Source organism: Coregonus clupeaformis, chromosome 34 (assembly GCF_020615455.1).
Source record: "Coregonus clupeaformis isolate EN_2021a chromosome 34, ASM2061545v1, whole genome shotgun sequence".
Taxonomy (NCBI): Eukaryota; Metazoa; Chordata; class Actinopteri; order Salmoniformes; family Salmonidae; genus Coregonus; species Coregonus clupeaformis.
Window position 1 is genome coordinate 6,301,203 of NC_059225.1, and position 22,090 is coordinate 6,323,292.

General features: G+C 44.3%; 1 protein-coding gene across 3 annotated transcripts; it reads left to right on the forward strand.

The window, feature by feature from the left end:
* The first annotated feature begins 23 nt into the window (after positions 1-23).
* LOC121549732 (ATP-dependent zinc metalloprotease YME1L1) lies at positions 24-19,895 on the forward strand. Of its 3 annotated transcripts, XM_041861580.2 has the most exons (19): positions 24-363; positions 1,200-1,334; positions 2,434-2,599; positions 2,743-2,844; positions 3,103-3,209; positions 3,654-3,807; positions 4,154-4,261; positions 4,625-4,798; positions 6,069-6,221; positions 6,581-6,713; positions 6,854-6,916; positions 9,215-9,327; positions 9,700-9,855; positions 13,290-13,441; positions 13,914-14,040; positions 14,446-14,519; positions 16,318-16,404; positions 18,344-18,483; positions 18,515-19,895. In XM_041861580.2, exons 1-19 carry the CDS (start codon positions 331-333, stop codon positions 18,516-18,518), a joined length of 2,181 nt encoding a protein of 726 aa, XP_041717514.1. In that variant the 5' UTR covers positions 24-330; the 3' UTR covers positions 18,519-19,895. The 3 variants fall into 3 exon arrangements, with proteins under 3 accessions (XP_041717514.1, XP_041717513.1, XP_041717515.1); XM_041861579.2 differs by having other exon boundaries at positions 25-363; positions 18,344-19,895; XM_041861581.2 differs by having other exon boundaries at positions 26-363; positions 4,154-4,237; positions 18,344-19,895.
* The last annotated feature ends 2,195 nt before the right edge of the window (positions 19,896-22,090 follow it).

The following is a 22,090-nucleotide window of genomic DNA, read 5'->3' on the forward strand; positions in this document are numbered from 1 at the left end:
ATGCATATTTTGTAAAAGCAAAATCAACTCGTTTGCAAAGCTCACGGTTACAAATGTTGCCAACAACGTGGCAAACATATTATTTGTAAAAAAGAAAACACAAATATTGGAGAAGTAGCTAGAGAAGTGTAGAGAAGAGAATAATCGTGTTCCAACCGGAAATAATTTATTCCAGACGTCACGTTGACCTCACTGGAAGAAGCCATTTTCATGAAAGTAACATAGTTGAGTAACGAGAGAAAAACAAAAAGACAGTGCCCAGGAGGAGTTGGTATATTCAGTAACATTGAGGGTTTGTCTTCACATCCTAACCCTCAAGTTGCTGTAATAATGTTTTCCTTCTCGGCGACGTTCCAGCCACAGGTAAGGCAGTGATACAAAGCCAGGATAGCATAGCCGGCTAATCAGCTATCTAGGTGACTGATGTAACCTAGCTAGCTAGCTAGCTGCTCGAAAAGTTCTGGCTAGTTAACGTTAGAGATAAGAGACAGCACGTTTAACTAGCTAGCTGTTTAAAGTTATGTATTTATCTAGCCATACATACAGTTTGCTACTTACCCTGTTATCAAGCTTATTTAGCTAACTAGTTGCTGTAGGTAACGTACGCAGTTCTCAATCTCATTATGTGCTAACGTTAACTGTCTCTTCATACTAACGCCACAGCGATATTTTGACAGTTGTAAATACAGTTCATTTGAAGCTAGCTAGTTATAAATTAGGTTAACTAACCAACTAGCTGACCAATTGGTTATGCCATACCATATCAATCAGTTGCATAAACCAGCTATTTACACCTGCCTGTGAATGACAATACCGATTAATACTGTCAATCAATGGCATGAGGATGGCTGTTTTAAATTGTAACATAAAAGAAATGATTGTCCCCAGATGTCAAATCTGGGAGCTCTCCACACCAGTAACTCCCAGGCAGGGGCCTTTGATATCCTTAGAAGAGAGATACAGGTTGAACTCAAATGACCTTCCCTCATCAGTTCCCTAGCCTGGGTTGTCTCACAAATCTGCTGTAAGTTGCGCAGTAGTGCAGTGAAATAAATATCGTAGGCTGGGCACCTACATCCAGGAAATCACTATCCCTCCTGCAACGTTGTTTATCAGAACAATATATGCCAACATTACACGAATCACGTATGTCATTTATTTCCAATTTTTCCATCTCTGTGGCCTCTGACTCTTCTTAGGTAACGAGTCAGCTCATTGGCCAGCTCATCAATGGCCTCCATTCCCTGAAGAACTCAGCCAGCTCCACAGCCACAGCTTCTGTCCAGAGCCTGCAGACATATGTCACACCAGAGCAGGACCTGTTGCTCACAGAGGTACGATAAGGGAAACACTAAGGGTGTGTGGCTGACATGCAAACCCATGTTGCATTTTCAAATTGGTTGAAATTAGGTTAAGGGTTCGGTTTAAGGTAAGGGTCAAGTTATAGATTTTGGCTAGTCTGGCGGTCAATGGGATGCTGGTCAGAAAAGTCCCCTTAGACTCTTCCTTGTAAGATTAGCCTACTTTATGGCAATCATAGGCGGTACATTTGTTATCAGGGATTCCTCTTGTCATAGCCTAGGCTTATTCCTGACACAAGGCAGCAGTTCTCCCTCAGACTGGACAAGCCTCTGAATTTACACTGTCTACCTTTTTTAGAGCTATAGCTCACACAACTGGCTCCACCCCCTCCACTATCCTCAGGAGCCCCAGTGCGACTTTGGACTGACTGACGTGTAACATAACGTTGGAATGATGGAAATCCTGGTTTGTGCAGGGCCAGCTCTAACGGGCTAGGCACAGCTCCCCGAGCAGACATTTTTAGTCATTTAGCAGACGCTCTTATCCAGAGCGACTTACAGGGAGCAATTAGGGTTAAGTGCCTTGCTCAAGGGCACATCGACAGATTTTTCACCTAGTCGGCTCGGGGATTCGAACCAGCGACCTTTCGATTACTGGCCCAACGCTCTTTAACCACTAAGCTACCTGCTGCCCCATGTCGTTGTGGTTAGGGAGAGTATTGTTGTCTCAGACTATCACTAAACACAGCAATATCATGTACCATGGACACTGAGGATGAGTAAAAACATAATTGCAGATATTTATTGTCACTCACAGCTCTCCAATTTGTATGTGTTATTATTGCTCATCAATTGGCTAGAGATCATAAAATCATGGCCACTGGAGCAGCACATCATTTCATACTAAGCCCTGGCTTGCATAGCTAGCGAAACTGACACTGCAATGCTACATTTGACCACTTTTCTCTCTTTAAATTCCAATAACTATGAAATGATGGTACAGCAAGCTTAGCTAAACTAGCCTGTTCGGCAACCCCTATGGTCGTGAGTTGGCCACAAACAGATCTGAGACCAGGCTTGCTCATTATTACAGTTGATGTGTCCTTCATACTGACTTCCTGTCCCCCCCCAGCCCACTGTGAACCTCTGGGACCTGGGTCTGTCAGACCTGAGGGTTGGTCAGCTGGATGAGCTGGTGAACAGGTTACTGCCTTCACTGGGCTCAGAGGAGGACCCAGCTGCTTCAAGATGGAGGACGTCCCACGTCTCTGCAGACTCTTTCTTCCAAAACAAACATGGTGAGGACCAAGCTGTTTTTAATTTTATGAAGCTGTGTTTTTTGTTGCAGGGTGTATATTTGTAGTAAAATGTTAACAAGCTTTCGTTTCCATGGTGTGTATTTGTGATAGTCTTCGGTTGACTTGTCTGTTTGTTTCCATAGGGTTCTCAAACGGAAGGTTGGGTGTTTTTGGCTCGCCAATGTTCCACAGACCAAACCAGAGTCCTCTACAAGCCGTCTGTTCAGATCTCCGATCCTGGCCTGGTAAGGAACCCTACCTGGTTTACTTTGCAGCAGTGTCATCTGTGGTCCTCATCTGTGGAATGTGACCAGCGACCCTCAAGTGAAGATGGTTGATTATTTTACCATGGTGAATTGCCTATTTTGAGAGAATTCCATTGGTGAAATCTCCACCCACCCCGGGCGACGCAAAACGAATACACCCACTCGCAAGCGATCATGTTTTCCCCCTGTGACATAACATAGTGAAATGAATAGTGTTGTATTTGGCCTTTCCTTCAGTAAGGGTCCAGAACCGAGGCTTCAAGACTCTGAGGAAGAGCAGACGTGTGGAGTCCGGTTACCAGAGGCCGGCGGAACCAGAGGGCTACACCACAACATTCATGAAGGTCAGCAAGTGTTACACACTGCATAAGTCACACACTCCTCAAATCCCCTCTTGGACAGACATAGTTTGGCATGCAGTCAATGAACCCACTGGATCTGTTTTGTTGTCCTCAAGTTTACCGGAATTTCCCCTTCAACGTGAAGATTGGCACGTACTGTAATGTGTTGTAAAATCGTGACACAGTTTTAGAGGGATTTTCCAACCATTTTTCTCTGTGTCCTTGTTCCGATTTTTCACACATAGTTTTTTTGTTGTTGTTGCTTGGCTCCCCTCATGTGGAAAGGGCTGTTTTATGTCTTATGACCACTCTGTCTGGGCCCATTCATCTCATTGTTTCATGTTCAACCTCTTGCTTTCCTCCCTGTCTTTCTCTCACTCACTCACCCACTGACACACATACATTATGCTCTCTCTCCCATTATCACACCCACACACCCCGTCACAGGGTCTCCTCATGAGACCAGACAAGGCCCCAGAGGCAGAGAGTCTGGACCACATGGTAAAGCAGAAGAACCTGCCAGGTGACCAACAAGATGCCTTCAAGACTGGCTTCACTGAGGGCTTCATGAGGTCCCAGGCCTTCACTCAGAGGACACACGGCACGTCGCACAACTCTCTTCATACATGGCATCTTAGTCACTCAGCATATTCCCTTCCTAGAGTGGCTAACATGAAGTTAATGTTGCACTGTCTTTAAAGGGATAGTGTTAGTCATCATTGAGAAACAATTTTTTAAAGTGAAGGCTAATATTTTTAACCCCTGCCCCAGCTCGTAGCAGATTTGCTCCTTCTTGAAGTCAATCATGACTGCCAGTTATGGTGACGCACTAAGCCCATGGCCACCACTAGCAGTTCCACCAAGTGTTCACAAGATGGCACTGCTGAGTTGAACTAAATCTCTTACCCTCTAATGCAGTAACTCATTTTTCTATCTTCCATTGACAGACTCCCTAAGGAGGACCAGGCTGATTCTATTGGTCCTCCTCCTCGTGGGAATCTATGGCCTGTCAAGAAGCCCGTTTCTATCGGGTAAAGGCTCCTTTTCTGATGCTGGTTTGTGTTCTATTGAATTCCTACGCTTGCATGAATCACCGCATTGTGTTTGTGCTTTTTATCATAAAGAGCAATGGTTGAATGGGCTGCTGTTCCACTGATCATGCTCCCAAAATATATGATCAATTATCAGTCAACTGTCTGGCACTAGCTGATGGTGTTTATTAGAAACTCCACCTTTTGGTCATTTTTTAACAATGAATGATTGAATAGTAAATTGATATTTGAATACATTTGAGTGGAAGAGGAAAGTGGTATTAACAAAATCACTAGTTCATGTTATTCTAGCATAGTTTCTATGCTAAGTAGAGGACTATTCCCAGGTGATGTCTGACTGAGTTGTCGTGTTTCTGCACTGAACAGTGAGGTTCCGCACCACGTCGGGCCTGGACTCACAAGTGGACCCGGTCCAGGTGAAGAGCGTGACGTTTGAGCACGTCAAGGGGGTGGAGGAGGCCAAGAACGAACTGCAGGAAGTGGTGGAGTTCCTCAGAAACCCCCAGAAGTTCACCGTGCTGGGAGGGAAACTGCCTAAAGGTCAGGTGTCTTTCTGTAAATGGAAAGAATACTCCGTAGACGTTCAGTTATCTTCTAACTCTGTGGCCTTTTTGTTAGCTTCCGCCCTGAGGATGGGAGTTCGATCCCCGGCTGAGTCATACCAAAGAATGTAAAAATGGGACCCAATGTGTCTCTACTTGGCACTCAGCATTAAGGGGATAGATTGGGGGTAAGGCCTTACGATAGACTACAGTCCTGTCCAGGGGGTGTATTCTACAGAAACAGGAGATAGATTGGGGGTAAGGCCTTACGATAGACTACAGTCCTGTCCAGGGGGTGTATTCTACAGAAACAGGAGGTAGATTGGGGGTAAGGCCCTACGATAGACTACAGTCCTGTCCAGGGGGTGTATTCTACAGAAACAGGAGATAGATTGGGGCTAAGGCCCTACGATAGACTACAGTCCTGTCCAGGGGGTGTATTCTACAGAAACAGGAGATAGATTGGGGCTAAGGCCCTACGATAGACTACAGTCCTGTCCAGGGGGTGTATTCTACAGAAACAGGAGATAGATTGGGGGTAAGGCCTTACGATAGACTACAGTCCTGTCCAGGGGGTGTATTCGTACATTAAGCTGCCTCACACTACACTGTGTGGTCCTCTGTAACTCAATTGGTAGAGCATGGTGCTTGTAACGCCAGGGTAGTGGGTTCGATCCCCTGGACCACCCATACGTAAAAATGTATGTGCACATGACTGTAAGTCGCTTTGGATAAAAGCGTCTGCTAAATGGCTTATTATTATTATTATTATTATTATTATATTATAGAAAGCAGAGATGTCCACAAGCTAAGGCTACTTCCTTACTTATGAGATGAGCAGAGATGTCCACAAGCCAAAGCTACTTCCTTACTTATGAGATGAGCAGAGATGTCCACAAGCCAAAGCTACTTCCTTACTTATGAGATGAGCAGAGATGTCCACAAGCCAAAGCTACTTCCTTACTTATGAGATGAGCAGAGATGTCCACAAGCCAAAGCTACTTCCTTACTTATGAGATGAGCAGAGATGTCCACAAGCCAAAGCTACTTCCTTACTTATGAGATGAGCAGAGATGTCCACAAGCCAAAGCTACTTCCTTACTTATGAGATGAGCAGAGATGTCCACAAGCCAAAGCTACTTCCTTACTACTTATTTGGTTATCTTGCACCCCTCCCTATCTGTATGGTCCTTTACCCACTGCCATTACATCTATTTCTGTCAATGTGTCCATATGTTTAACTATTTTGTGGCCTCTGGTTCTGTCAGGCGTCCTCCTGATTGGCCCCCCAGGCACAGGAAAGACTCTCCTGGCTCGGGCTGTAGCCGGCGAGGCCGACGTCCCGTTCTTCTACGCGTCGGGATCCGAGTTTGACGAGATGTTTGTGGGTGTCGGCGCTAGCCGCATCAGGAACCTCTTCAGTGAGTCCCGGAAGAGATCTAACCCTATGTACTGCATCAATACACTGACTGACCAACCTTCACCCTGTCACTCGTGATAGCTGATTGATGAAAGGACCTGATAGGTTTAATTTTTATTGATTTTTATTGGGGAAAAAGATGCACTGAGTACAACCCAAGGGATAACGCGTTAAAGTGATTCCATTAGTTTCCAACGTGTCACACAGTCATTCCACAATATGGCTTTCACCTATCAAGTACTTTTTGACCAGTGTCCATGAAGCAGAGGAATGGAGGAAAGGAGGGACACAGCCTAAAACTCTCTCTCTCTCTCTCTCTCTCTCTCTCTCTCTCTCTCTCTCTCTCTGTTTGGTCTGCAGAAGACGCAAAAGCCAACGCACCTTGTGTTGTCTTCATTGATGAGCTTGACAGCGTGGGGGGAAAGAGGATTGAGTCTCCCATGCACCCCTACTCCAGACAGACCATCAACCAGCTACTGGCAGAGATGGACGGGTAAGAAACATTTTAAGAATATACCGTATATAGCTATTGCGTCAGAGAACTTAGATAAATTTAAGCTGGATTTTTAAGTTTACCTGATGCTAATCACAAGGCTTGCATTTTCCTCATTCAATGTGTTGATACTTTAACAGGTTCAAACCAAACGAAGGGGTCATCGTTATTGGCGCTACAAACTTTGCGGAGGCTTTGGATAAGTATGTTTACAGTGTGTAGTAACAGGTGTTTCTATAGGCTTTTCATCAGCCCATTAGGTCCCTTTGTCAGGATCTGGCTGGCTGGTTTGGTTGGCTGTCTAGTCTTAAAGTTTCAGACCGCTGGATTTCAGCTCAGTCGCAAAATCGCACATGAAATGTGGGGGGTCACATGGGAGTAAGGCTGGGTGGTTAATTGGAGCAAATTGCACAGCGGGAACTACACTTCCAGCGGGAACTACACTTCCCATGCGCCCAGAGAACTGATGCCGCCTTTTACCATGATCCTCCTCAATGTGAAAGATGTCGTCGGTGAGATTACTGGAAAAGTCGCCCTAAAACAGTTATCCTTGAGAGCTGGCAATAGGGCCAGCAAAAAGCTGTATAAATGGAACAAATCCATTTTGAATAGGATGGAAATAGAACCGCTCCATTGACAGAGAAGCTTTTTATTTCATTGTAGAATCACAAGGCTAAAGGTAAATAAAGAATGCATTTGTCATTGACACGTTTGAGATTGGAGCAGGTACTTAGTTTGAATTGTATACAACATGTCAGCTCTCTGGTTCATTAGCCCATTACAGTGCCTTGCAAAAGTATTCATTCCTCTTGGTGTTTTTCCTATTTTGTTGCATTACAACCTGTAATTTTAAATGGATTTTTATTTGGATTTCATGTAATGGACATACACAAAATAGTGAAATGAAAAAAATAACTTGTTTCAAAAAATTCAAAAAACAAATTAACAGAAAAGTGGTGCGTGCATATGTATTCACCCCCTTTGCTATGAAGCCCCTAAATAAGATCTGGTGCAACCAATTACCTTCAGAAGTCACATAATTACTTAGATTGCACACAGGTGGACATTATTTAAGTGTCACGTGATCTGTCACATGATCTCAGTATATATACACCTGTTCTGAAAGGCCCCAGAGTCTGCATCACCACTAAGCAAGGGGCACCACCAAGCAAGCGGCACCATGAGGACCAAGGAGCTCTCCAAACAGGTCAGGGACAAAGTTGTGGGGAAGTACAGATCAGGGTTGGGTTGTAAAAAAATATCAGAAACTTTGAACATCCCACGGAGCACCATTTAAATCCATTATTTTAAAAAAATGAAAGAAAATGGCACACCCACAAACCTGCCAAGAGAGGGCCACCCACCAAAACTCACGGACCAGGCAAGGAGGGCATTAATCAGAGGCAACAAAGAGACCAAAGATAACCCTGAAGGAGCTGCAAAGCTCCACAGCGGATATTGGAGTATCTGTCCATAGGACCACTTTAAGCCGTACACTCCACAGAGCTGGGCTTTATGGAAGAGTGGCCAGAAAAAAGCCATTGCTTAAAGAAGAAAATAAGCAAACACGTTTGGTGTTCGCCAAAAGGCATGTGGGAGACTCCCCAAACATATGGAAGAAGGTACTCTTGTCAGATGAGACTAAAATTGAGCTTTTTGGCCATCAAGGAAAACGCTATGTCTGTCGCAAACCCAACACCTCTCATCACCCCGAGAACACCATCCCCACAGTGAAGCATGGTGGTGGCAGCATCATGCTGTGGGGATGTTTTTCATCGGCAGGGACTGGGAAACTGGTCAGAATTGAAGGAATGATGGATGGCGCTAAATACAGGGAAATTCTTGAGGGAAACCTGTTTGTGTTCCAGAGATTTGAGACTGGGACGGAGGTTCACCTTCCAGCAGGACAATGACCCTAAGCATACTACTAAAGCAACACTCGAGTGGTTTAAGGGGAAACATTTAAATGTATTGGAATGGCCTAGTCAAAGCCCAGACCTCAATCCAATTGAGAATCTGTGGTATGACTTAAAGATTGCTGTACACCAGCGGAACCCATCCGACTTGAAGGAGCTGGAGCAGGTTTGCCTTGAAGAATGGGCAAAAATACCAGTGGGTAGATGTGCCAAGCTTATAGAGACATACCCCAAGAGACTTGCAGCTGTAATTGCTGCAAAAGGTGGCTCTACAAAGTATTAACTTTGGGGGGGTAAATATTTATGCACGCTCAAGTTCTGTTTTTTTGTCTTCTTTTTTGTTTAACCCCCAAAAAATATTTTGCATCTTCAAAGTGGTAGGCATGTTGTGTAAATGAAATGATACAAACCCCACAAAAAAATCATTTTTAATTCCAGGTTGTGAGGCAACAAAATAGGAAAATTACCAAGGGGGGTGAATACTTTCGCAAGCCACTGTACTCTCTGGATCATTAGCCCATTACTCTGGATCATTAGCCCATTACTCTGGATCATTAGCCCATTACTCTCCTGTGTCTTTTTTAGTGCGCTGGTACGTCCGGGGAGGTTTGACATGCAGGTGACCGTGCCTCGTCCGGACGTGAAAGGACGTACGGAGATCCTCAACTGGTACCTGCAGAAGATCAAAGTGGATCCTAGTAGGTCTCATATCAGTTGCTTAGATCAGTGGCTTTCAGATCTCTCCTTGAGGACCCCCCAGACGTTTCACAATGTTGTTGTAGCCCTGAACTAGCTCACCTGATTGACCTAGTGAAGGGCTTGATGATTAGTTGACAAGTTGAATCAAAGAGTGGAATAGTTCAAACACATGGAACGGCTTGGGGTCCCCTGAGGAGAGGTTTGAAAACCCCTGGCTTAGATATCTGCTGACTAATGTATCATAGCGACGGTAGTCGAGAGGTTCTGATCACTAGGTATCACGGCTACCCCCCCCAAATTGGCTGCATGAAAGAGCCCACTGTTTTGGACTGACAACATCCTGCTTTTGGCCCTGCTGGGTGTGTGTTCAGACGTGAACGCCACGATCATTGCCAGAGGGACGGTGGGCTTCACCGGGGCGGAGCTGGAGAACCTGGTGAACCAGGCGGCCCTGAAGGCAGCGGTGGACGGCCTGGACCAGGTCACTATGAAGGAGCTGGAGTTCTCCAAGGACAAGATCCTCATGGGTGGGTGCACACACACGCACGCACGCACGCACACACGCACGCACGCACACACACACACACGCAGGTAGACAGGCACACCCATACAGATACATGCATACATACATACATACATACAGTACAAGTCAAAAGTTTGGGCACACCTACTCTTTCCAGGGTTTTTCTTAATTTTTACTATTTTCTACACTGTAGAATAATAGTGAAGACATCAAAACTATGAAATGACACATATGGAATCATGTAGTAACCAAAAAAGTGTTTAAACAAATCAAAATATATTTGAGATTCTTCAAAGTAGCCACCCTTTGCCTTGATGACAGCTTTGCACACTCTTGGCATTCTCTTAACCAGCTTCACGAGGTAGTCACCTGGAATGCATTTCAATTAACAGGTGTGCCTTGTTAAGTGAATTTGTGGAATTTCTTTCCTTAATAAGTTTTGAGCCAATCAGTTGTGTTGTGACCAAGTCCATATTATGGCTAGAACAGCTCAAATAAGCAAAGAGAAACCACAGTCCATCATTACTTTAAGACATGAAGGTCAGTCAATCCGGAACATTTCAAGAACTTTGAAAGTTTATTCAAGTGCAGTCGCAAAAACCATCAAGGGCTATGATGAAACTGGCTCACATGAGGACCGCCACAGGAAAGGAAGACCCAGAGTTACCTCTGCTGCAGAGGAGAAGTTCATTAGAGTTACCAGCCTCAGAAATTGCAGCCCAAATAAATGCTTCACAAAGTTCAAGTAACAGACACATCTCAACATCAACTGTTCAGAGGAGACCGCATGAATCAGGCCTTCATGGTCGAATTGCTGCAATAAAACCACTACTAAAGGATTCCAATAAGAAGAAGAGACTTGCTTGGGCCAAGAAACACGAGCAATGGACATCAGACCAGTGGAAATCTGTCCTTTGGTCTGATAAGTCCAAATTTGAGATTTTTGGTTCCAACCTCCATGTCTTTGTGAGACGCAGCATAGGTGAACGGATGATCTCCGCATGTGTGGTTCCCACCGTGAAGCATGGAGGAGGTGTAGGGGTGCTTTGCTGGTGACACTGTCTGTGATTTTATTTAGAATTCAAGGCACACTTAACCAGCATGGCTACCACAGCATTCTACAGCGCTACGCCATCCCATCTGGTTTGCGCTTAGTGGGACTATCATTTGTTTTTCAACAGGACAATGACCCAAAACACACCTCCGGGCTGTGTAAGGGCTATTTGACCAAGGAGAGTGATGGAGTGCTGCATCAGATGACCTGGCCTCCACAATCACCCGACCTCAACCCAATTGAGATGGTTTGGGATGAGTCGGACCGCAGAGTAAAGGAAAAGCGTGAGAGTGTTCAAGAGTGTTGGGAAAGCATTCCAGAGTCTGCAAAGCTGTCATGAAGGCAAAGGGTGGTTACTTTGAAGAATCTAAAATATATTTTGATTTGTTTAACACTGTTGTGGTTACTACATGTTTCCTTGTATTATTTCATAGTTTTGATGTCTTCACTGTTATTTTACAATGTAGAAAATAGTAAAAAATAAAGAAAAACCCTTGAATGAGTAGGTGTGTCCAAACTTTTGACTGGTACTGTGTATGTACACTACCGTTCAAAAGTTTGGGGTCACTTAGAAATGTCCTTGTTTTCGAAAGAAAAGCAAAAAGAAATTGTCCATTTAAAATATCAAATTGATCAGAAATACAGTGTAGACATTGTTAATGTTGTAAATGGCTATTGTAGCTGGAAACGGCTGATTTTTAATGGAATATCTACATAGGCGTACAGAGGCCCATTCTCAGCAACCATCATTCCTGTGTTCCAATGGCACATTGTGTTTGCTAATCCAAGTTTATCATTTTAAAAGGGTTTAAAAAACCATTTTGCTATTATGTTAGCACAGCTGAAAACTGTTGTGCTGATTAGAAGCAATAAAACTGGCCTTCTTGAGACTAGTTGAGTATCTGGAGCATCAGCAATTGTGGGTTCAATTACAGGCTCAAAATGGCCAGAAACAAATAACTTTCTTCTGAAACTCGTCAGTCTATTCTTGTTCTGAGAAATGAAGGCTATTCCATGCGAGAAATTGCCAAGAAACTGAAGATCTCGTACAACGCTGTGTACTACTCCCTTCACAGAACAGTGCAAACTGGCTCTAACCAGAATAGAAAGAGGAGTGGGAGGCCCCGGTGCACAACTGAGCAAGAGGACAAATACATTGGTGTCTAGTTTGAGAAACCGATGCCTCACAGGTCCTCAACTGGCAGCTTCATTAAATAGTACCCGCAAAACACCAGTCTCAATGTCAACAGTGAAGAGGTGACTCCGGGATGCTGACCTTCTAGGCAGAGTTGCAAAGAAAAAGCCATATCTCAGACTGGCCAATATAAATAAAAGATTAAGATGGGCAAAAGAACACAGACACTGGACAGAGGAAGCTTGGAAAAAAGTGTTATGGACAGACGAATCGAAGTTTGAGGTGTTCGGATCACAAAGAAGAACATTTGTGAGACTCTGACCAAATGAAAAGATGCTGGAGGAGTGCTTGATGCCATCTGTCAAGCATGGTGAAGGCAATGTGATGGTTTGAGGGTGCTTTGGTGGTGGTAAAGTGGGAGATTTGTACAGGGTAAAAGGGATCTTGAAGAAGGAAGGCTATCACTCCATTTTGCAACGCCATGCCATACCCTGTGGACGGCGGTTGATTGGAGCCAATTTCCTCCTACAACAGGACAATGACCCAAAGCACAGCTCCAAACTATGCAATAACTACTTAGGGAAGAAGCAGTCAGCTGGTATTCTGTCTATAATGGAGTGGCCAGCACAGTCAACGGATCTCAACCCTATTGAGCTGTTGTGGGAGCAGCTTGACCGTATGGTACGTAAGAAGTGTCCATCAAGCCAATCCAACTTGTGGGAGGTGCTTCAGGAAGCATGGGGTGAAATCTCTTCAGATTACCTCAACAAATTGACAACTAGAATGCCAAAGGTCTTCAAGGCTGTAATTGCTGCAAATGGAGGATTCTTTGACGAAAGCAAAGTTTGAAGGACACAATTATTATTTCCATTAAAAGTCATTACTTCTGACCTTGTCAATGACTACATTTCCTATGCATTTTCCTATAGTTTCAATTCAAACTCATTTCATGTATGTTTTCATGCATACACACACACCCTGCCACGTGAGAGAGCTTAACGACAGAGTCTCTGGTTAAGAGACATTCTAATCTAGATGGTTAGAATGTCAGGTCAATGAACGCCTGTCTGGTCAGGATCCCCCCCCCCCCTCATTCTCTAGGACAGATATTTTCTCAGGAGTTGGGTGCTCCTGTCTTTCAGGTTGGAATTCACTAAAACGTACTGGAGTAAAACCTGCACTGTGATAATGTGAATGATGAGTGTTTTTAATTAACCAAAGCGGGACTCTCTCTCTCTGTACACTGAAGGTCCTGAGCGCAGGAGTGTGGACATCGATCAGAAGAACAAGCAAATCACAGCCTACCACGAGTCGGGCCACGCTATTGTGGCGTATTACACCAAAGACGCCATGCCCATCAACAAGGCCACCATCATGCCCAGAGGGCCCACTCTTGGCCATGTGAGTAGTACTGAGCATTGCGTTTTGATTGGTCAATACGTTTTTTTTTGAAGCCGTTGTATATGGTAATAATGAATTAATGGTATAATTTAAGTGTTTGAAGCAGTCGTATATCACCATGGAATCATCCCACTTGCTTTGACATGACTTCTCCTCTGATTTAACAATGTCATAATTTGTTACATTTCATCCATGTTTCGAATTGCAAAGCTAAATGTGCTCCATTATATAGTAAACGACCTTGGAGAATAAATGCATTGTCCCTTCTGCCATTACTTAGCCCCCCCCCTTAGCGCTGTTGCCCTGGACTTCCTGAAAGAAGTTGACCTCTGTTAAATGTTTGGATGTTGGCAGCTCCAGGGGGCTTGCCTTAAAACAGTTCAGGAGGAACAGAGAACTACTATTATGCAATGGTTTACCAAAAAATGGATGGTCTCGAAAGACTAAGTCCTTCCTTATCTGTCTGTTTTAGGTGTCCATGCTCCCAGAGAATGACCGTTGGAGTGAGACGCGTGCTCAGCTCCTGGCCCAGATGGACGTCAGCATGGGCGGCCGTGTGGCCGAGGAACTCATCTTCGGCGACGATTACATCACGACCGGTGAGGGGGAAAAGCCTAGTTCGGTTGGGGTTTAGCTGTAGAGCATATTGTTTCATCAATTTTGGGACTTCTAAATGAATGATTTATACCCATTTTGATTCTTGAAGAATGTAACTTATAAATGCCTCCATGAGCTTAGTTCAACTGTCGTACCCCATCAGAACCCCAAAATATAAGCTTTGTTTTACTCAGTTGTTTGTCAACAATGCAATTGTAACCAAGCACTGGATAGCCTCAACTATTTGGAGAACATGGATGCGTCCTTAGCTCCGTCTATGAATTTGAGTGGTTACATTTCTCCAGCCCCATCCCTCAGCTGTTTACCAAAACAGTGGCAGGGGGTGCATGCTTTGTTACCATTTTTATTTATCCTTACTCTTGTATTGTGGTGGTTCTGTTTTCCAGGAGCGTCAAGTGACTTTGACGGGGCAACTAGAATAGCCAAGATGATGGTGACCAGGTTCGGAATGAGTGACAAGGTAAGAGATTATACCTCGTGCGCATAAAATGGTAGATTGAAGATGAGAAATCGTTCATAACTGCCTTTTTTCTATCAGTCTGCATTTTAGACGGGCAAAATACATTTCATTTCGTTTCACCAAAGGCTTATTCCTCAAAGGCCGTATCCGTAAATCTAGAAGGCAGCGTTGCCTTTGTGCAGAAATGCCGTTCTCAGGCATTGCATGTGATTGGAGGGATCTCTCAGCGATGTGGCTGCGGTGCAGACTTTCATCCTTCCCCTGTGTTCCCGACTCGACTCTGCTACTCACCTCGTATCCACAGACCATAGTCTACTGAGGTTATTAGGATAATAATAATAGACGTATTTGATGTTACAAAGAGAATCTCGGACGCTTTAAAAACAAAAGTAGGGTTCCGGCAGTGGCAGTTCTTGACTTATGCGATGGTCTTCCACAGCCGATAGCTAGTGTTGATAAGTGAAGGCTGAATGTGGATGGGACAGGGAGGGAGAAGCGTCAGTCAGAGAGTCTGACCCGGAGCTCTTCATCAGGCACCTTCAACAATATCCTCCTCCTCCGTAGGTTGGCAGGATCATCAACTACCCACCTGGGTGATGCTTGGTCGGCTGTAGGCTCAGCTCAGTGCCCTGAAAGGCCACCGTACATCAGTAATAGTCACCCTGTGAGGCGAGCTGCATCCCCTCAGACCTCGGCATCCCCTCATCACATTCCAAAAACCGGGGAAGGTGGAACAAAAAAAAAGCCGTGTAGAAAGCTAGCATAGCTATCTAGCCCCCCCAAAAAAAAACGAACTTGCCATTAGTCCAGCAACTTTTGGGTCGAGACCACCAGATATTTTAGCTCAGTAAAGCTTAAGAAGTTATCGAAAACAAAAAGTTGATTTAAAAAAAATACAATTATTAAACACTTAAAACAACAAAATCATTCTAAGTGTACCGCAGCTCTCTGCCTAGGCTTCCTCGTGGCGCCATGGCAACCACAGAACTTACCATGTATACAATTCTTGGGTCAAATGTAATTTTGAAATGCGTAAGGAGGAGCAATTTTACTAGAGGGATCTTTTTTGTTGTTGTTGTCGATAACCTCATCAATGTCCTCCAGCTCTCGGATTCTTTTGGTCCAAACATTTACTTAACCTGACCTGGCAACCCTGAAATGAGTGCCTGATTTTTACTGTGCCACACACCTGGCAACCCTGAAATGAGTGCCTGATTTTTACTGTGCCACACACCTGGCAACCCTGAAATGAGTGCCTGATTTTTACTGTGCCACACACCTGGCAACGCTGAAATGAGTGCCTGATTTTTACTGTGCCACACACCTGGCAACCCTGAAATGAGTGCCTGATTTTTACTGTGCCACACACCTGGCAACCCTGAAATTAGTGACTGATTTACTGTGCCACAGACCTGGCAACCCTGAAATGAGTGACTGATTTTACTGTGCCACACACCTGGCAACCCTGAAATTAGTGACTGATTTTACTGTGCCACACACCTGGCAACCCTGAAATGAGTGACTGATTTACTGTGCCACAGACCTGGCAACCCATGCGGCCTTACACTGTTTATTACTATAAGTAAGGAAGGATTTAGCCTTGCACGAGCCTTGGCTTGTGCGTGCCGGAACGGCTCATAGGAGCATGACCCTATTTCCTGTTTCTGTAGCGTGAGGCAGCTTGATGTACAAGTCCACCCCCTGGACAGGACGCTAGTCTATCGCAGGGCCTAGGAGTAGATGTTGCGTAAGTGGTCTGCTGTGCCCCTAACCCCGAGACTAAATCTCATTGTTTCAGCTTGGTGTCATGACCTATGCTGAAGTGACCAAACAGAGCCCCGAGACGCAAGCCGCCATCGAACAGGAAGTCAGGGTCCTGCTTAAGGTAAGCTTCCCAAACCTTCCCCCACTGCACATTTGTTAAATGTTAAATCCTATCTATACTAAACAAAAATATAAACGCAACATGCAACAATTTCAAGTATTTTCATCAGTTACAGTTCATATAAGGAAATCAGTCAATTGAAGTGAATTCATTAGGCCCTAATCTATGGATTTCACGACTGGGAATACATATATGCATCTGTTGGTCACAGATGCCTTAAAAAAAAGGTAGGGGCATGGATTAGAAAACCAGTCAGTATCTGGTGTGACCACCATTTGCCTCATGCAGCGCGACACATCTCCTTCGCATAGAGTTGATCAGGCTGTTGATTGTGGCCTGTGGAATGTTGTCCCACTCCTCTTCAATGGTTGTGCGAAGTTGCTGGATATTGGCGGGAACTGGAACATGCTGTCGTACATGTCGATCCAGAGCATTCCGAACAGGCTCAATGGGTGACATGTCTTTTGAGTATGCAGGCCATGGAAGAACTGGGACATTTTCCGCTTCCAGGAATTGTGTACAGATCCTTGCGACATGGGGCCGTGCATTATCATGCTGAAACATGAGGTGATGGTGGCGGAAGAATGGCACGACAACGGGCATCAGGATCTCGTCACGGTATCTCTGCGCATTCAAATTGCCATCGATAAAATGCAATGGTGTTCGTTGTCCGTAGCTTATGCCTGCCCATACTATAACCCCACCGCCCCCATGGATCATTCTGTTCACAACGTTGACATCAGCAAACCGCTCGCCCACACGTCTGCCATCTGCCCGGTACAGTTGAAACTGTGATTCATCCGTGAGGAGCACACTTCTCCAGTGTGCCAGTGGCCATCGAAGGTGAGCATTTGCTGCAGTCAGGTCAAGACCCTGGTGAGGACGACGAGCACGCAGATGAGCTTCCCTGAGACGTTTCTGACAGTTTTTGCAGAAGTTCTTTGTTTGTGCTAACCCACAGTTTCATCAGCTGTCCGGGTGGCTGATCTCAGGTGATCCCGCAGGTGAAGTCGTGGTCTGCGGTTGTGAAGCCGGTTGGACGTACTGCCAAATTCTCTAAAACGACGTTGGATGCGTCTTATAGTAGAGAAAATAACATTACATTCTCTGACAACAGCTCTGGTGGACATTCCTGCAGTCAGCATGCCAATTGGATGCTCCCTCAACATGAGACATCTGTGGCATTGTTGTTTGACACAACTGCACATTTTAGAGTGGCCTTTTATTGTCCCCAGCACAAGGTGCACCTGTGTAATGATCATGCTGTTTAATCCGCTTCTTGATATGCCACACCTGTCAGGTGGATGGATTATCTTGGCAAAGGAGAAATCCTCACTAACAGGGATGTAAACATTTGTGCACAGCATCTGAGAGAGAAAAGCTTTTTGTGCGTATGGGACAGTTCTGGGATATTTTTATTTACATTTACATTTTAGTCATTTAGCAGACGCTCTTATCCAGAGCGACTTACAGTTAGTGCATACATTATTTTTTTATACCCCCCGTGGGAATCGAACCCACAACCCTGGCGTTGCAAACACCATGCTCTACCAACTGAGCTACATCCCTGCCGGCCATTCCCTCCCCTACCCTGGACAACGCTGGGCCAATTGTGCGCCACCCCATGGGTCTCCCGGTCGCGGCCGGCTACGACAGAGCCTGAATTCGAACCAGGATCTCTAGTGGCACAGCTAGCACTGCGATGCAGTGCCTTAGACCACTGCGCCACTCGGGAGACACGTTTCAGCTCATGAAACATGGGAGCAACACTTTACATGTTGCCTCTATATTTTTGTTCAGTATATTTAATTATTGTGTCAACCAACCAATAATCATTCAACTTTCTAAATAATCGTTTTTTTCCAATATTCACTCTTATGAAAACAGAAATGTAATAATCTTCTCTGTTGATCATTCTCTCTCTCTCTCTCCTATCTAGGACTCATATGAGCGAGCCAAAAACCTCCTGAAGACCTACAGTGATGAGCACAAGACGCTGGCAGAGGCTCTGCTGACGTACGAAACTCTGGATGCCAAAGAGATCAAGCTGGTCCTAGAGGGCAAAGCCCTGGACCCTAGATGACTCGCTGGGCAAAGCCCTGGACCCTAGATGACTCGCTGGGCAAAGCCCTGGACCCTAGATGACTCGCTGGGCAAAGCCCTGGACCCTAGATGACTCGCTGGGCAAAGCCCTGGACCCTAGATGACTCGCTGGGCAAAGCCCTGGACCCTAGATGACTCGCTGGGCAAAGCCCTGGAATGGATTTGACCCCAACCCTGTTACACATTTATCTGAATTATGTAAAATATGAAGACGTGCAATGGCGTGGCCTTTAGAGGCTTTATATAGGTTATTTTCTCTCTCAATGAAAATGAATAACTTTATTTGTGTGTTAGCTCATCCCTCGTGATATTGACTCCTCTGTCTGAACCATTCATGTTGGGAGCGTCGTCAAGAGACAAACCTATCGCTAGGTTCTTTTTAACACCCTAAGCTCAAAAATGCCCTTTCAATGCCGTGATTTTGTTGTTGTTGATATTGACATTGCGCCCCCCCAACCCCCCCCCATTTCATATTGGTTTGCAGTCTGAGATTGTGAGTTTGCCCCCTTGAAATGTTTGTATATACAGTATCAATCAAGAAAGTGCTGCATTATGGGGCATTCATGTGTTCCTGGGAAAGTGGGAATTCGTAAATCTGATATGGTTGTGTTCAAGTGCTTTTGAAGTCGGACCAATTCTTCAACCAATAAAGATTTTAGCTGGCTTGATAAGTTAGCTAGCTTGCTAAACATTGCCAATATGGTCAAACTAGCTACTTTATCCACATTGATAAGTTTGTAATTGTCAAAAAAATGAATTTGTTATCTTTTGGTTGAAAAGGTGAAAGGCCTGTGGTTAAATGTCGCAACTTCGGTTTGCCACTTGTAATCATGACTTGGAGGGTCGTTCAGGTGAAACTTCCCAGTTGGAAAAAGGTTTCGGCAGCATGTGAACGGCCCAATCGTCCTGAGCAAAATAAAGTTCACACCAATAGGATCTTTATCGCACAGTTGTTTTTCTTTAGCAGTTTTGTGCATGGAATCCTCTTGTATTTGGGATGCTATCAAAGTTGAGGGAAACAATTGGTTGCAGATCTTATCCAACTAGATCTAATAGCCTTTTCACTGAGCAGAATATTAGTGATTAGAAACACCTACCATAAAATATGGGGTTATCATTAGAACCATACAACTTCAATATACATTCTAGAATCTAAATACAGAATGGCTGTATCAGTGTTCTGTCCCCTATGTGATTCATCATCGGTGAATTGTGGACTTTTTTTTTTTCCCCCTCTTGAGTGTAAAGGAATTCATCTGCATTCACTGTATGTAGTTCAATATAAACATGTTGGGCCCTTGTGTCTGAGCCTAAGATGTAAAGGTAATGTGAGGTACTTCGTCTGTTTCTCCTCATTGGAAGCTCAAATTAAAGTTGTTCTAAAATCATGCTGTTCTTATTGAGATTGGTCACTGGTCGTGAGACTTTGGCTGGGATTCATTCAATTGCATACTGACAACAATGTGCCTTTTTTTTTTTTTTTAAAGGCAATTTCCTTTAAGGTTTGCGGGGATTGCGTTCAAGGTAACCGCTGTGGATGTCAGCTCAAGCGCGAATTACCTTTTTTCAAGGTAAGAGAGTCAGCGACGCACAATATCAGTCCGACTTCTGCAACAACAACAACCTAAACTAAACCTCTTTTTGCTGTTTTGGTCGTGCAGCTGTCACGTTGCAGCAGAGTGAAGCGTACCCTTGCACAGATACTCCGTGTGGGTGCATCGTCCTGCTATTCTTGGACCTTTTTAACGACCTGATGTTGGATACACTGACCTGAGACTGTGCTCTTGTTGTTAGCCAAATTAGCCTCAATCACAGGAAACACTGGCTGTCTATCATGACCGACTGTCTGTAGTCAGCTTTGTGTCAGTTCCCCTTGAGTGAAAAGCCTGGCTCTCCTTCCCCTCAGATGCAATTTAGTCTGATATTATATAGACAATAGAGTGTTTTTGTCAACACGTCCATTTTACCTGGTTAATCTGGATATGTTTCATAAAGATGATCACTGAAAGAAGAGATGTCGATAAAAAAAAGACAGGGCCACAGAAGAGCGAACACACACATCCATTGTCTTCTTTATAACAAGCACCTTAACAAAAACTCATCTCAACTGAAGCCTGCAATTAGTGACTTATGTTTCAAATGACCCTAATTGAAGAGCAGGACAATTGCTCAAATGCTTCTTTTAACAACTCAATCTACTGTTGGGACCACTGCTCCCTTTGTCTTGATACAGCTCATTGTGATCAATGAGACGTTATCTGGTTTCTAAAGGGGATCAGGGGTAGAATACACAAGTCACTGAGCTCCAACAAGAATGGTTCAGCTGCAAGTAGAAACTGGTTTGCTGAAAGTTTTGCTTTTGACAAAACTTTGAGGGACATAGAAACACCATCCTCTATTCAACACAACTTCTTTGGATAGGAGGTAAAACACATGAAAGACTGTTCTCAAGGTCAAATTATTTGACCTCTTCTCAAAGAAGTACTGTTGTAATGAGAAGTAAAGATGGATGATACCGAAGATGACATTGCCATAGTTGGGAAAGGATGCAATTTCCCAGGAGGTAAGAATGGACCAAATAAGGAGTTGATTAATCGTGTTTGTCGTAAAGTTCCCGAAAGCCAGAGTGATGCTGGATTTTACACTTTTGTTTTAGGTGAGGGGCTTGACAATTTCTGGAAGGTTCTATTGGAAGGCAATAACTGTGTGGTGGACATTCTGGACGAGAGGTTTGACAGCACTTCCTGGTATTGATCCTGATGATAGCAAACCTGGGAAGACACAAACAAACAATCAAAGCTGCTCTCAGATGGGTAAGACATGCATGTTCTAAAACTGTAAAGTGTCATGGATAATATTGAAAACATGAGTTTGAACTTTCAATGTATCTGTTTGTTATATTTGACATTAAGACTTTGTCTATCAATGGTAAGATAAAGTTGAAATCAAAGTAAAAAATTCCAGACGTGTAATGCATCAGTACTGGGTATCTCTGTTTATCTCCCAGGTTTAATGAGTTCTTTGGCATCACTGAGGCTGAAGCATACTTCATGGACCCTCAGCACAAGCTCTTGATGCAGGGTATTGGAGGATGCTGGAATGCCAATGGAGAAAGTCAGTGGTAATCATAACACTCTTCTGTAATGTACAGTGGGGGAAAAAAGTATTTAGTCAGCCACCAATTGTGCAAGTTCTCCCACTTAAAAAGATGAGAGAGGCCTGTAATTTTCATCATAGGTACACGTCAACTATGACAGACAAATTGAGATTTTTTTTCCTGAAAATCACATTGTAGGATTTTTAATGAATTTATTTGCAAATTATGGTGGAAAATAAGTATTTGGTCACCTACAAACAAGCAAGATTTCTGGCTCTCACAGACCTGTAACTTCTTCTTTAAGAGGCTCCTCTGTCCTCCACTCGTTACCTGTATTAATGGCACCTGTTTGAACTTGTTATCAGTATAAAAGACACCTGTCCACAACCTCAAACAGTCACACTCCAAACTCCACTATGGCCAAGACCAAAGAGCTGTCAAAGGACACCAGAAACAAAATTGTAGACCTGCACCAGGCTGGGAAGA

Coding starts and splice junctions, on each gene's coding strand:
- LOC121549732 (XM_041861580.2), top strand. CDS start 331: ATGTTTTCCTTCTCGGCGACGTTCCAGCCACAG. Junction 4,262..4,624: donor AGGCTCCTTTTCTGATGCTG/GTTTGTGTTCTA, acceptor TGCACTGAACAG/TGAGGTTCCGCACCACGTCG. Junction 6,714..6,853: donor CTACTGGCAGAGATGGACGG/GTAAGAAACATT, acceptor ATACTTTAACAG/GTTCAAACCAAACGAAGGGG.